This window comes from Quercus suber, unplaced genomic scaffold (genome assembly GCF_002906115.3).
Source record: "Quercus suber isolate HL8 unplaced genomic scaffold, Cork oak 2.0 scaffold_509, whole genome shotgun sequence".
Lineage (NCBI taxonomy): Eukaryota > Viridiplantae > Streptophyta > Magnoliopsida > Fagales > Fagaceae > Quercus > Quercus suber.
In genome coordinates this window covers 522,103-535,807 of record NW_027069958.1, presented here as the reverse complement: position 1 = coordinate 535,807, position 13,705 = coordinate 522,103, and the positions used below count along the sequence as shown (strand labels likewise).

The 13,705-nt window shown below is 36.9% G+C and overlaps 2 protein-coding genes across 2 annotated transcripts; one reads left to right on the top strand and one right to left on the bottom strand.

The window, feature by feature from the left end:
* Window positions 1-4,325: 4,325 nt before the first annotated feature.
* On the bottom strand, window positions 4,326-6,034 carry LOC136063302 (uncharacterized). Its single transcript, XM_065763486.1, has 3 exons — window positions 4,700-6,034; window positions 4,493-4,594; window positions 4,326-4,379 (listed from the first exon to the last, which is right to left on the bottom strand). The coding sequence occupies exons 1-3, from the start codon at window positions 6,032-6,034 to the stop codon at window positions 4,326-4,328; spliced, it is 1,491 nt and encodes a 496-aa protein (XP_065619558.1).
* A 2,969-nt stretch (window positions 6,035-9,003) lies between these two features.
* LOC112015940 (probable LRR receptor-like serine/threonine-protein kinase At3g47570) lies at window positions 9,004-12,671 on the top strand. Its single transcript, XM_065763490.1, has 2 exons — window positions 9,004-11,745; window positions 12,022-12,671. The coding sequence occupies exons 1-2, from the start codon at window positions 9,072-9,074 to the stop codon at window positions 12,429-12,431; spliced, it is 3,084 nt and encodes a 1,027-aa protein (XP_065619562.1). The 5' UTR covers window positions 9,004-9,071; the 3' UTR covers window positions 12,432-12,671.
* The last annotated feature ends 1,034 nt before the right edge of the window (window positions 12,672-13,705 follow it).

Below are 13,705 nucleotides of genomic sequence, written 5' to 3'. Positions count from 1 at the left end.
TTAATTAATTAGCCAAGTTATTAATTAATCAATTTAGCATGCAAATATGTGGAAGCACAAACAAATCACCAAATAACTAAATATGCAGCGAAAATTAAATAACACGGTGATTTGTTAACGAATGGGGAAAAACCTCGCGGCAAAAACTCCACCGGGTGATTTTCAGGTCACCACTCCCGAAACTCCACTATTATCAAATCAAGCGGTTACAAGTAAAGGAATCCCAAGTATCTTACCAACCTACAGTTGAACCCTTACCCCAATACCCAATTGGACTTGATCTGTAGCGACAATTCCCACCTTTGATGCACGGATCCCAAGTACGTGACTAACCAATACGCGGATCCTAGTACCCGACTTCAAAATACCAACTTAAGGAAGAATGTTGGCTGCAAAGTTCTTCAGTTCATCCTACACGATGAAGATCAGGAAAATGCTTGGTCACAAAACCCTATGGTGCAAATACACAGCAACTTCTTCAGAGAAGATGAACTAGGTCAAGAACTTCGTCTTTGATCACAATTTGCTTGAACAGAGATTACTCAATGCTTTTGCAACTTGTGTCACACTTGACGGTTCTTAAAACAATCCTTTTATATGTTTAGGGTTTGGAGAAAAGAATGCCCAAAAGCATATTCACGGATCCCAAGAAAATCAGATCAGAAAATCTGAAATTTTAAATCTCAACAGATAGCAGGTGTCGAGGTAGATATCGAGCAGGTGTCAAGTTTTAATGAAATTGCACTTCAGCTTGCTTTTTCTTGGACAGACTTATGACTTCAGCACTTGACCTTGAAACCTTATTTCTTAAAGTATTAAAAACACCTAAAACTACCCAATTACAAGTAGAGTGCGTTTTGTCAAAAGATTAGTCAATTTACATAAATAAGTGACATATGTTCTTAACAAGTAAAAACACATATGTCCTAACACCTTTATCATAAAAGTAAAATAGATTAGTGGTATCTATTTTCCGGGAAGTGTGATATATGTTGTAGGAGGAGATGGGTGCGGCTCCTGTACCGTTATAATTTCTCCATTCTCTCGTGTAACACAAGTAGCAAGCAACAAATCCTAAGGTGGGAAAAATCACATATCAAATACTATATGTTGATTTTACACAAGCTCCGAAAGTTCATCAATGGAGGAGTGTAAACAGATTGAGAGAGAAAGGAATTGATCAACACTAAACTTGTATGAAATGAATTCCGTATATTAAGCTTATCTCACTCTGTTCTTTATATAGTGAGAACAGAGGCAAGAAAGGGAGAAACAGAAAATAACTAACTAACCATCCAATGTATGCTGTACACGTGTAATAAGTTTTGTAACTAATTTGTAACTAACTGACCTATTTGTAGACTATAAACGGCAGTCGTTTATGACCATGTATTCTATCCTACAGCTATACAATTGTAGTTTATGTCTATATACAAAACTTACAAGTAACAGAAACAAGGTTCACACAAAACATCAACACTACGCAAATTACAATCATGAAATATCTCAATACTCCCCCTCAAGATGAACCATAGATGTTGATGAGATTCATCTTGGATAAGAGGAAGTAAAATTGTTTGTATCCGAGTGCCTTTGTGAAGCAATCAGCAATCTGGTGTCTGGTAGGAACATGAAAGGTTTTGATCACTCCATCTTGAAGCTTGCTTCAAATAAAATGATAGTCCACCTCTATATGTTTTGTGCGTTCATGAAACACTGGGTTTGCAGCAATATAAAGAGCTGCCTTGCTATCACAGTACAATGAGGCAGGCTGAGTGTGATTAAAACCAAAAGTCTTAAGCAATGCCAATAACCAAACAACCTCACTTGTGACAGTGGCCATTGCTCGATACTCTGATTCAGCAGATGATCTAGACACCACTTGTTGTTTCTTGCACTTCCAGGATATAAGAGAGTCACCAAGAAACACACAGAAGCCTGAAACTGACCTTCTGGTATCTGGACAAGCCGCCCAGTCAGCATCACAGTAGGCCTTTAATTTCATTTCAGAACTTGCTGATAAGAACAAACCTTGTCCTGGTGTCTTCTTAAGATACTTAAGGACCTTATAAGCTGCTTGGAGGTGAGGAGTTTTAGGAGAATTCATGAACTGACTCAACTTATGCACTGAGTAGCAAATATCAGGCCTAGTTAGAGTTAGATATAGCAGCTTGCCAATAAGTCTTCTGTACAAGGATGGATCAGGAACATCTTCCCCCATTGAGCTCCTGTACTTAGCTGATTGATCCATGGGCACATTAGCAGGTTTGCTTGCTAGCATACCAGCATCAGAAAGTAACTCTAAAATGAACTTTCTCTGACATAGATTGATTCCTTTTTCAGTTCTTGCAACTTCAAGACCCAAGAAATATTTCAAGGTACCAAGATCTTTGAGTTTAAACTTGGTATCTAGAAAAACCTTGAAAGAGTTAACTGCCTCCACATCATTACTTGCTATTAGGATGTCATCCACATAAACTAACAAGATGAGAATGGAACACTTGCTGACTTTAGTGAAGACAGAATAGTCTGACTTTGATTGGAGAAAACCATGATCAAGAAGAGTGGATGAAAGCTTGGCAAACCACTGTCTACTTGCCTGCTTCAAACCATAGAGTGATTTAGTGAGTTTGCACACCTCCCCCTTGCTGCCAAAACCAGGAGGAGGAACCATGTACACTTCCTCATGTAACTCTCCATGCAAAAAAGCATTATTGACATCAAGTTGAGACAAGTGCCAACCAAAGACAGCAGCCATAGCTAAGAGTGTTCTAACTGTCACAAACTTCACCACAGGAGAGAAAGTCTCATAGTAATCAATCCCCTCGGTTTAAGTAAAACCCTTAGCAACAAGTCTAGCCTTATACCTCTCTACAGACCCATCAGCCTTAAGTTTGATTTTATAGACCCACTTGCACCCAATTGGGACTTTACCAGGAGGCAGCTTGGTCAAGACCCAAGTATTATTTGCCTGAAGAGCATCAATCTCAGCTTTCATGGCAGCTTGCCATAATGGATCAGGGAAGGCTTCAGCATAAGAAGTAGGTTCTTTTGTAATGGACAATGCAACAGAGAAAGCTTTGTGGGCAATGGACAACTTAGAATAAGAAAGAGTAGAAGAAAGGGGATAGAGAATACCTGGACTGGCAGTGGAATCATGAGAAGGTATGAGTGGAGCTGAGACCAAATTGCAGTGATGATTAAGAGTGGTGGTGGAAGCTAAGTGATAGTGATAATCATGGAGATATGAGGGAGGTTTATGAGACCTATTGGACCTCCTAATAACAGGTAAATCAATTGAGGGAACAGGTAGAGCAGGAATGTCAAGTGGAACAGAAAGAGTAGATGAAGAAGAGGCTAAATCATGGTGGACAAGGTCTGGGAATTCATCAGGAGGTACAGCAGTATCAATATGGTTGAAAGGAAGTGAAAATTCAGCAGAAATAGAAGATGTGGTTTCTGGAATTGAAGCTTGAGGTGGAAATATATTGTGAGAAATGTTGGAGTGGGGAGGGATAGGTTTAGGCAGCCAATGTTTAAAAGGAAAGATTGATTCTTTGAAGGTAACATCTCTAGAGATGAAAACAACTTTGGTGGACAGATCATACAATTTATAACCCTTGGTACCAAAAGGATATCCAAGGAGTATGCATGCCTTTGCCCTAGGATCAAACTTGGACCTATTCCTAGTTAAGGTAGAGGCATAACAAAGACAACCAAAGGACCTAAGGTGCTGATATGATGGAGAATGTCCTAAAAGTTTCTGATAAGGAGTAAGATTACCTAGAAGAGGGCTAGGAAGTCTATTGATAAGGTATGTGGCTGTAAGAACACAATCCCCCCAGAATTTCAAAGGTAAGTTTGCATGAAATCTTAAGGCTCTAGCAACATTCAACAAATGCTGATGTTTTCGTTCAACAACAGCATTTTGTTGTGGGGTTTCAACACAAGAAAGCTGATGTAGAATGCCATTAGATGCATAAAAGAAGAAACAGCAAACTCAGGACCATTGTCAGTCCTAAGCACTTTAATGGACACCTTAAATTGATTAAGAATCATTTGGAAAAATGTTTGAATCAGTGAAGAAGCATCAGATTTAAGTTTCATTAAATAAACCCAAGTACACCTACTATGATCATCAACCAAAGTAAGAAAGTATCTTGAGCCATTTAATGATGGAGTGGAATAAGGGCCCCAAATATCAGCATGAACCAAGTCAAAACAAGAGGAAGAAACACTTGTGGATTTAGGAAAAGGTAATTTGTGTTGTTTAGCTAGTGGGCAAACAAAACAGTCAAAAGATTGTTATTATTGCAAGAATCAGATCAGGTACAAAGTGTTTCAACAAGGCTAATCTTTGTGAAGATGGGTGACCCAATCTATAATGCCACAATCTAACAACATTATTTGAAGTATTAACAACATGAGAAGAATCAAGATTACATTGATTGACTCTTTTATTACAAAGGAAAGAAGACAGATTGGATAGAACCTCTGAAACAGAAACAGGTAATGTGAAGGAATCAGTGCACTGCAAAATGTATAGACCTCCATGTCTCTTACCCAGCCCAATCATCTTCCAATGCAATAAGTCCTGTAGAAAACAATAATGAGAAAGAAAAAGACAGCAGCAAGAAGGATTTTGGGTTAGCTTGCTGATAGAGATAAGATTGAAAGTAAAATTTGGAATGCAAAGAACATGTTCTAAAGTTAAAATGGCAGAGACTTTGACAGTTCCAATGTGAGTGACTTTAACCATGTCACCATTAGGAAGTTTAACTGAAATCTGAACAGAGGAAGTGATAGAAGTGAAGAAATGGATGGAATGTACCATGTGGTCTGTTGCACCACTGTCAAGAATCCAGTCAGATGGACTGATGTGAGAAGTGTTGACACCAGAGGAAAAAACTGAATGTTCAAGTGAAGGAGAAAAACAAATACCTGAAATGTTTTGGGCTTGGGAATCCAAAGAAGTTTGAGAAGGCTGAGTAATGATAGTTGCAGCTTGGTGAGCATTGTCCAAACACATTTCTGGTGGTGCTTGAGTGCCAAAATGACATTGGGAGTTCAATAGCCCAATCAGTTGCTGATATTGAACCTTGGTGAGTGCAACATGTTCACTAGTATGATCTTCAGCAGTAGTTACATTATTTGCAAAGGACTGACCAGGTTGACTCCCTTTGTTCTTGAACTTATACCCAGGAGGGTATCCATGTAGCTTATAACATTTATCAACTACATGTCCCATTGCTCCACAATGAGTACACTGAGGTCTGCCACTCTTGTACTTAACAAAGTTCTTGAAGTTCCCAGGTTTCGATCCAAAGGCTGCTAAAGCTGATGAGCCATCAACCAAGACTTTCTTCCCAGCACCCACCTTTCTCTGCTTCTCATCTTGAAGTAAAAGAGAGAATACTTTGCTAAGAGGAGGTAAAGGCTCCAAAAGAAGAATTTGGCCTCTGACAGCAGCATATGTCTCATTCAACCCCATCAGAAAAGACATAGTACAATCCTCAACTTGATGACCACATGTACATGTCCTATAATCCGAAAATTCATCCCAAAGTCCCTTGAATTTTGTGTAGTAAGCATTGATGGTCAAGTCTTCCTGTGTTAAAGAACTAATTTCTTTCCTTAAGTCAAAAACTGTAGGTCCATTTCCTTGCCCAAACCTGTATTGTAAATCAAGCCATACATCCCTGGCAGTCTTGAAGTAAACAATGCTTGATTGCAACTCCTTAGAAACTGAATTAAACAACCAGGCTAGCACAGTGCTGTTACATTTACACCAGGCTGTGTAATACGGGTGATCAGATTGGGGTTTAGGGATAGAACCATCAACAAAACCCAATTTCGTTTTGGCATCTAAAGAGATGAGAATAGCCCTACTCCAGGTGTTATAGTTCTCTTCAGTGAGAAGTTGAACCACCAAAGAAACACCTGGATTATCTCCATTGGAGAGGAAATAAGGACTAGATGTGCTTTCCCAAGGCTGTGTAGTGGGAGCAGTAGCACTAGCTGTACTCTCAGTCATACTATATGCAGATTATCAAAGGGAAAAGATGAAGACTCAAATTTCCTAATCAAGAACTGATTATGAAAATCAAGGAAAAATCAAGAATTGATTCTCTACAGAATCTTTCCAGAAGCAGGAAATGGATTCTGTGAATGAGATAAGAATGAAGAGACTCTAAATTCGAAGAAAGGAAAATTGAAACCCTAAAACTTGAAGATTTCAATTTCAATTGTGAGCCGAAGAATGAAGATCAAGATTTCAACAGATTAGTGAAATAAAGACCTATGTGATGATGATTTTAATGCAAGAATCAACAGAAACAATGAGACAAATTTCTAGTTGATCTGGAAAAGCATTAAAATCAAGAAGAAAACACAATTGAACTAGAAAAATCAGAGAATACCAGAATGAGATGATCTCTGAACTAGTTCTTGCTCTGATACCATGTTGATTTTACACTAGCTCCGAAAGTTCATCAATGGAGGAGTGTAAACAGATTGAGAGAGAAAGGAATTGATCAATCACTGAATTGTATGAAATGAATTCCGTATATTAAGCTTAGTTCACTCTGTTCTTTATATAGTGAGAACAGAGGCAAGAAAGGGAGAAACAGAAAAATAACTAACTAACTAACTGATGTACACGTGTAATATTCTTGTAACTAACTGACCTATTTGTAGACTATAAACGGCAGTCGTTTATGACCATGTATTCTATCCTACAGCTATACAATTGTAGTTTATGCCTATATACAAAACTTACAAGTAACAGAACTTACAAGTAATAGAAACAAGGTTCACACAGAACATCAACACTACGCAAACTACAATCATGAAATATCTCAATATATTCCATAACAAAATATACATATATACACACACATGCACTTGTTGAATGTGAACAAACCCGAGCATGTTCAACCAAAAAAAAAAAGAACTAAACTTGAACACATAATCTTTTTTGGTGATAAGCTCGAAATTGACTTGTACTCAAAATTAAATAAAATGAGTAAGCTTGAACTTTTACTATTAAACTTAGTTTGACTTGTTTACAATTATATAAAGATTTGGATGCCACTTGACCTACAAAGTATTGGCAAGTATATAAAAGACAAGTCCGGTTAGTGTGTACCCTTAGAACATCTATTATTATACTATTTTAGGAAAGTTTTGCGATTTTTTTTTTCCTCTATGGCATCGTTATGTGACAAGTTTGCAAGCTAATTAGTTAAGTAGCATCTCAAGTCTCTAAGACTCAATATCACGGATAGAAATTGAGTCTCTAAGGCTTGAGTTCTAGAAAATGGCAAAACTTGATGTGGAAAAAATCCCAAGTGTAACTTGAGTCTTCCTTAAATAAATAAATACATAGGAGGACTGTTTATTCTTTTGGGTGGTCTTGTGATACTTGCCCTTGATCCAATGAAAGCCCAAGGTAGTCTCTTCCTTCATCTTCTTCACGTCTGTTGAAGCCACAACTTTGGTCTTTCCAAGTCCTTCTCCAACCCTATGCTTATACTTTGCAGTACTAGGTCTGTTTCTATAAGGAAAGGACTTAAGTTCCATGTGTGATTTTTTCCACATCAGATTTTGCTATCTCCTAAAACTTAGGTCTTAGAGACTCGATTTCCATTAATAAAATTGAGTTTTATACACTCGAGATGATACTTAACCAATTAGTTTGCAAACTTGTCACACAATAAAATTGTTTGGAAAAGCATCTCAAAGAATAAAAAATTTTAAAGTTTTGATACCACTTTCATTGAACATATAAAAACTGAAAAAAAAAAAAAAATCAGTTTTTTTCTTTCTTTTCTTATAAAAATTTCTAAAAATAAATTTTAAACAAATGCCCATTAATTAACTTTTATCATAAAAGAATTATATAACAACATATAACCACAATAAAGGAAGTTTATTTAATTAATTCAACATTACCAGCGGCAGCATTTGACCGCCATGGCGCCATCTATACTTTGTTACTCACCGGGTCAAAGCAGGGACAAGAAGTTGCACCGCGTAGAGACATAAGACATTTTAATGTCAAAAGCTTCAAAGCCTTGACCGTCACCTATTTTATTTATTTACTTTTTTCAACTCTTAAAAACAAGGGACAGCGACGAACGTTGTTGACTAGTTAATGGTATTTTATTTTTAAGAATAATAATGATTAATCCTATAACCTTATTAATGAAAAGTATGCTGATGTCAAAATTTCCCTTCAAATATATGAAAATTCAAAAGTCCTAATGCTAATGCGGTATGCTTTATTCTAAGTTATGACCTCTTTCCTACTAAATGGTATTCATCTAAAAATCATGATAAGCTATTAAACTATTACTCTTTGGAATCCTAAGAGCTTTCCATTGTGTTCTAGATGGTTCCGCCAACGGCCACAGTACTAATACATCTCACCTAATGTACTTGACCACTAGACTCTCACATTGATTTAATTTTTATCGGTGTTAAAAACCGAGATAAACTGTCAAGATATTAAACTCCTAACAAGATATTATACTCCTAATGTGACTACGTTTGGAAGTTCAAAGTACAATCAATCACATGCTAATTATTTTTTTTCTTTTTGTGAGCATGGACTCCATTGGATGAGGCTTATACGCGTTACTTTCAAGCCCACTTGAAAAAGAATATTCTAACGGTAACTTCCAAAGTTGCATAGACTCCGACACTAATAAACACCGACCTTGACTCAAATGCAATGTTTATTGTTTACCGTTTACTTATGTGTAACAAATGATATCCATCTAATATATAATGACTCGTGAGTTATGACTAGTCCTAATAACCCTTTCCAAAATCCAAAGTCAAATGTGAGCTGCAGATTGAAAATTCAATTTTTGTTAGGGAGAAAAATATCAATAATCATAACAAAGTTATGTCTACTTGCTTCTGCTTTTTATGAAAAATATATAAAGGGACTGCGCTTACCAATGGTTGAACAGACATTGCCTTCCATTTGTGCACAAATATTATTTTCTACATTTTTAGTCCCTATATTCTGAGAGGGAACACATTGTTCTTTCATACATTAAACTATGAAGCATTTCCGTTTCTTATTGCTTCTTCTTTCCCTCTTTCAAATCATTGCAAGTTATAGCATGAAAATGGTGGGAGGCGTTGACTCCAGCACTGACAGAGAAGCCCTTCTAGCTTTCAAATCCTTAGTTTCTGATCCTCAGAATGCTCTCTCTGGATGGAACATTAGTTCATCTCATTGTACTTGGTTTGGTGTGAACTGCACCAGCAATGGAACACGAGTCCAATCACTAAGCCTTACAAATCTTGCGCTCTTTGGCAATATTCCTCCTCAGCTCTCCAATCTCACTTCACTTAAGACTCTAAACCTTTATAACAACTCTTTTTTTGGCCAAATTCCTTCTGAGCTTTCCCGTCTTACTAGCCTTCAGCGTATAATTCTCGCAACAAACAACATCAGTGGCACCATTCCTGTTAGTCTATCTGATTGTCTTATGCTTGAACAGATGAGTTTTGAGAACAACAAACTTACCGGTCTCCTTCCTGGTGAACTAGGCCAACTTCCTAGACTGAAAATCCTTGATGTGTCCATGAACAATCTTACTGGTGCAATCCCCTCTACTTTTGGCAATCTCTCCACTATCACCAATCTCAGCATAGCAAGAACCAACATATCTGGTAAAATTCCAAATGAGTTGGGTCGTCTACATAATCTTGTCGTGCTTCAAATCTCGGAGAATCAATTAAGTGGTGAGATACCCTTTTTGATTTTCAACATATCCTCATTAGAGTACTTATCCCTTACACAAAACAGGCTTGTTGGAAAGCTGCCCTCCAATATAGGTCTTACCCTTCCCAACATAAGGGAACTCTACTTGGGGCGCAATGGTCTGGAAGGACCAATACCAACTTCTTTATCCAATGCTTCACGTATTGAATTCCTTGATCTCTCTTCAAATAATTTCACAGGGCCTATTCCTTTACTTGGTAACTTGAAAAATCTTGTAAAATTATTCCTTGGCTCAAACAAATTATCTTCTACAACAGAGCTGAATTTTCAAGTGTTTGATTCCCTCACTAACTGTACCCAGTTAGAAGATATCTTTCTCAATGCCAACCAATTATCTGGTGAACTTCCCAGTTCTGCTGCAAATCTCTCAGTCAAACTCCAAGAATTTTGTATTGATGATAATTTGTTGACCGGTAGCTTCCCTCAAGGATTTGAGAGGTACCAAAACCTTGTAGCCTTATCAATTCAACAAAACTCATTCAAGGGCCAAATACCGAAGTCCATTGGAAAGCTTCAGAAACTACAAAGACTTATGGTACATGAAAACCTCTTCTCCGGAGAAATTCCAGATATATTTAGCAATCTTACACAACTATATCTGCTCAATATGGGAAACAACCAGTTATCTGGTAGAATTCCTATGAGTTTAGCAACTTGCCAGCAATTAAAGATACTTTATCTAGCACAGACTGGGCTCAATGGGAGCATTCCAAACCAAATTTTTGAGCTTCCTGATTTGAACTTTTTGCAATTGGCAAATAACTCTTTGATCAGTTCTCTACCTGACAAATTTGGCAATTTGAGACAGCTTGAATTCATGGATGTTTCTGGAAACCAGTTGTCCGGAAATATTCCACCAATAACCCAGAGATACTCAAGTTTGCGCAGTCTCAACATTGCTAGAAACGAGATAACTGGCTCAATACCGAAGTCACTGGAAAATCTAGCAGCACTGGAGAGCTTGGATCTTTCTTCCAACAATCTTTCAGGCCTAATCCCCAGAGAGTTGCAGAACCTTCAAGTTTTGCAGATGTTAAATTTGTCTTTCAACAGCTTCGAAGGAGAAGTACCAACAAATGGTGTCTTTGCAAACATCAGCTGGGATTCTCTCCAGGGAAACTCCAGGCTCTGTGCATTTGACCATGATGCTGCAGAAAAGCGAAGAGTCACTACTTGTGTCACAAAAAAGGTGTCAAATTCTCATTTAGTACTCAAAGTCACTATTCCAATTTCTGCTATCATTGTGCTTGTCTGTGCGTTGTGTTTAGTGTGGGCACTAGTCACTAAAAAGAAGAGCAAGATAAGAAACAATGGAACTTCAATTGTAGTCAAGGGTTTACCCCCCAGGCTATCTTACTCAGAAATCCAGCTTGGTACAAATGGGTTTGCCACAGAAAATTTGTTAGGGAAGGGAGCGTTTGGGTCTGTTTATAGAGCTGTTTTAAGTACTGGTGAGAATGGAACCCAGACCACAGTTGCAGTGAAGGTTCTAGACTTGACACAAAGCAAAGCTTCCAAGAGTTTTGATGCAGAATGTGAAGCTCTAAGAAACATCCGGCATCGGAACCTTGTTAAGGTGTTCACTTCTTGCTCTAGCATTGATCATACAGGAGCTGCATTCAAGGGTTTGATTATGGAATTCATGTCTAATGGTAACTTGGATAAGTGGTTGTATCCAGATGATGTTGAGTGTGGCTCAACTCTGGCTTTAACCCAGAGACTGAATATTGCCATTGATGTCGCTACTGCCTTAGATTACCTACATCATGACTGTGATCCACCAGTAGTACATTGTGATTTGAAACCCGGAAATGTGCTTTTGGATGAAGATATGACTGCTCATGTTGGAGATTTTGGGTTAGCAAGGTTTCTCTCTCATGATTCATTGCGGAATGAGAGTAGCACAATTGGACTAAAAGGTTCAATTGGTTACATTGCTCCAGGTATGTAAATCTTATTGTATGGAACTTGAAAGGAATTGATGATTGAATTCACCATTTCCTAATAGATTAAGCTTTTAGGACAAATTATAGTTTATCATAGTATCAGCCAACTGGTTTCAAGTTCTGACCATGTTTTTACTCTACCTCTCTTGCTACATTTGACCCCAAAGAATGTATTAGAAAGGAAGACAATGGAAAATTTAACATTGTGTTTCCTACATTTTTTCTTTAGGCTTTCATAATTTCTTGATCCTAATATCCTGAATTCTTTTGTAGAGTATGGCTTGGGTGTAAAGGCTTCAACTAGTGGGGATGTCTATAGTTTTGGAATACTGCTGCTTGAGATGATCATTGTAAAGAAGCCCACAGATAGGATGTTCCAGGAAGGTTTAAGCCTAAACAAGTTCGTATCTGAAGTGCACCAGAGTAAAATCTTGGATATTACTGATCCAAGGCTTTTCAAGGATATTGAATCTTTAACTCGAAGCAGCAGTGCTAGTTATTCTATTAGTGGAGAGGGCAGCAGCAGCAGCAGCAACAACAGTGCTTTCAGAGGTGAGGAGTGTGTGGCTGCAATGGTGAGAGTTGGATTGTCTTGTGCTGCTCATTCATCAAAAGAACGTTTTACCATGAGAGAATCCTTATCCAAGTTGCTAGAGATTAAAAGGAGTTTTATTGGATTTTGAAGCATTACCTTAACACTTTTGTACAGAGTTTATGTTTATTGCTCAAGCAATTTAAGCTTATATATTTCTTAGGATTAGAGCTGAAAATTGATGTTAGCCTCTTCAATGGCCAGTTAATGTGATCATATGTCAAATTGTATTGCATTTTCTTTGTCAAACCCCAAATTGAGACAGTTCAGAAATTTCTCATGTGTATATTTGCTAAAATAAGATAAGATAAAAGCTTAGACCGAATGCAAATTTGAGCTATCTTGTTTTCATTTTCCTTTGACCTTACTGCTTCACATGCTCTACTGCTCTAGGAAACATTTTCTCTGGTTTTTGTAAGAAATCAATCGATGTCTTTCCTATTCCCTGTTCAATCTGATTCAGCTTGTCTCCTGTTTTTTCAACATTGGCATAACCCAAAGTGTAACATTTTATGCCATAGAAGTTTCCTGCTTCCCTTACTGCTCTATTTCCATCCATCAAGAACATACTCTCGTATACATACTTGCCTAAGATCCCATGGTAGAGTCAAATCCCCAAGGCAAGCCTACATATCCATAAATGGGTTAGCAAGTATTTTCAGATGATGAATTTCACTATGCTATAATATATATAGATATATATATATATATATATATGTATGTATATCTGTGTGTGTAGGCTAGGAAGGAAAGCCAAAAGGATATTGAATTATTGATACTTGCATTGGGCTGCCTGGATCCAAAACAGGTGTTAAATATTGACCCATTCTCATACCTTAAAAATAAAGAAAATAAAATAAAATAAAAATAAAAAAAACTGTATTGATTACAAAAAATTCCTATTAACGTTTTCAAAATACAGCAGAAACATCAACAAAATTTCAACCATACTCCATTGACAAACTGTGTGGTAATTTCGTTTTTGACGAAGAAAAGGTAATTTCCTAACTGTAAATCAAAATACTTGTAGTTCCAAATCTTCTATTTATGCATGATTCCATCATTTCTTTAAAAAAAAAATATATATATATATATATATAGATGGGTTTAAGTTACACCTAGTGTAACTTGACAAGAGTTACACCATTTATAAACCGTAGATTTGTAATTGATCTAATGGTTAAAAAAATAGCATTAAATGCTAATTGACTTACACTTCATTCACTTAATTAATAGCAATTTTGTTTCTCTTTCCTTATTTATTATTTAAAACCTTTTACATATATTCCTTTTTTTGCCAATGACTTTACAAATATATTTGCAATACTTAGCCATTCCATGTGTGTGTATATATATATATATATA

Bases quoted from the DNA above. Each gene is read 5' to 3' on its own strand.
- LOC136063302 (XM_065763486.1), bottom strand. From the start codon at position 6,034: ATGACTGAGAGTACAGCTAGTGCTACTGCTCCCACTACACAGCCTTGG. The intron at 4,595-4,699 runs GTTCTTTGCATT...TGTTTTCTACAG, and splicing joins CCATTTTAACTTTAGAACAT to GACTTATTGCATTGGAAGAT. The intron at 4,380-4,492 runs GTTCTATCCAAT...GTGGCATTATAG, and splicing joins TACCTGTTTCTGTTTCAGAG to ATTGGGTCACCCATCTTCAC.
- LOC112015940 (XM_065763490.1), top strand. From the start codon at position 9,072: ATGAAGCATTTCCGTTTCTTATTGCTTCTTCTTTCCCTCTTTCAAATC. The intron at 11,746-12,021 runs GTATGTAAATCT...ATTCTTTTGTAG, and splicing joins AATTGGTTACATTGCTCCAG to AGTATGGCTTGGGTGTAAAG.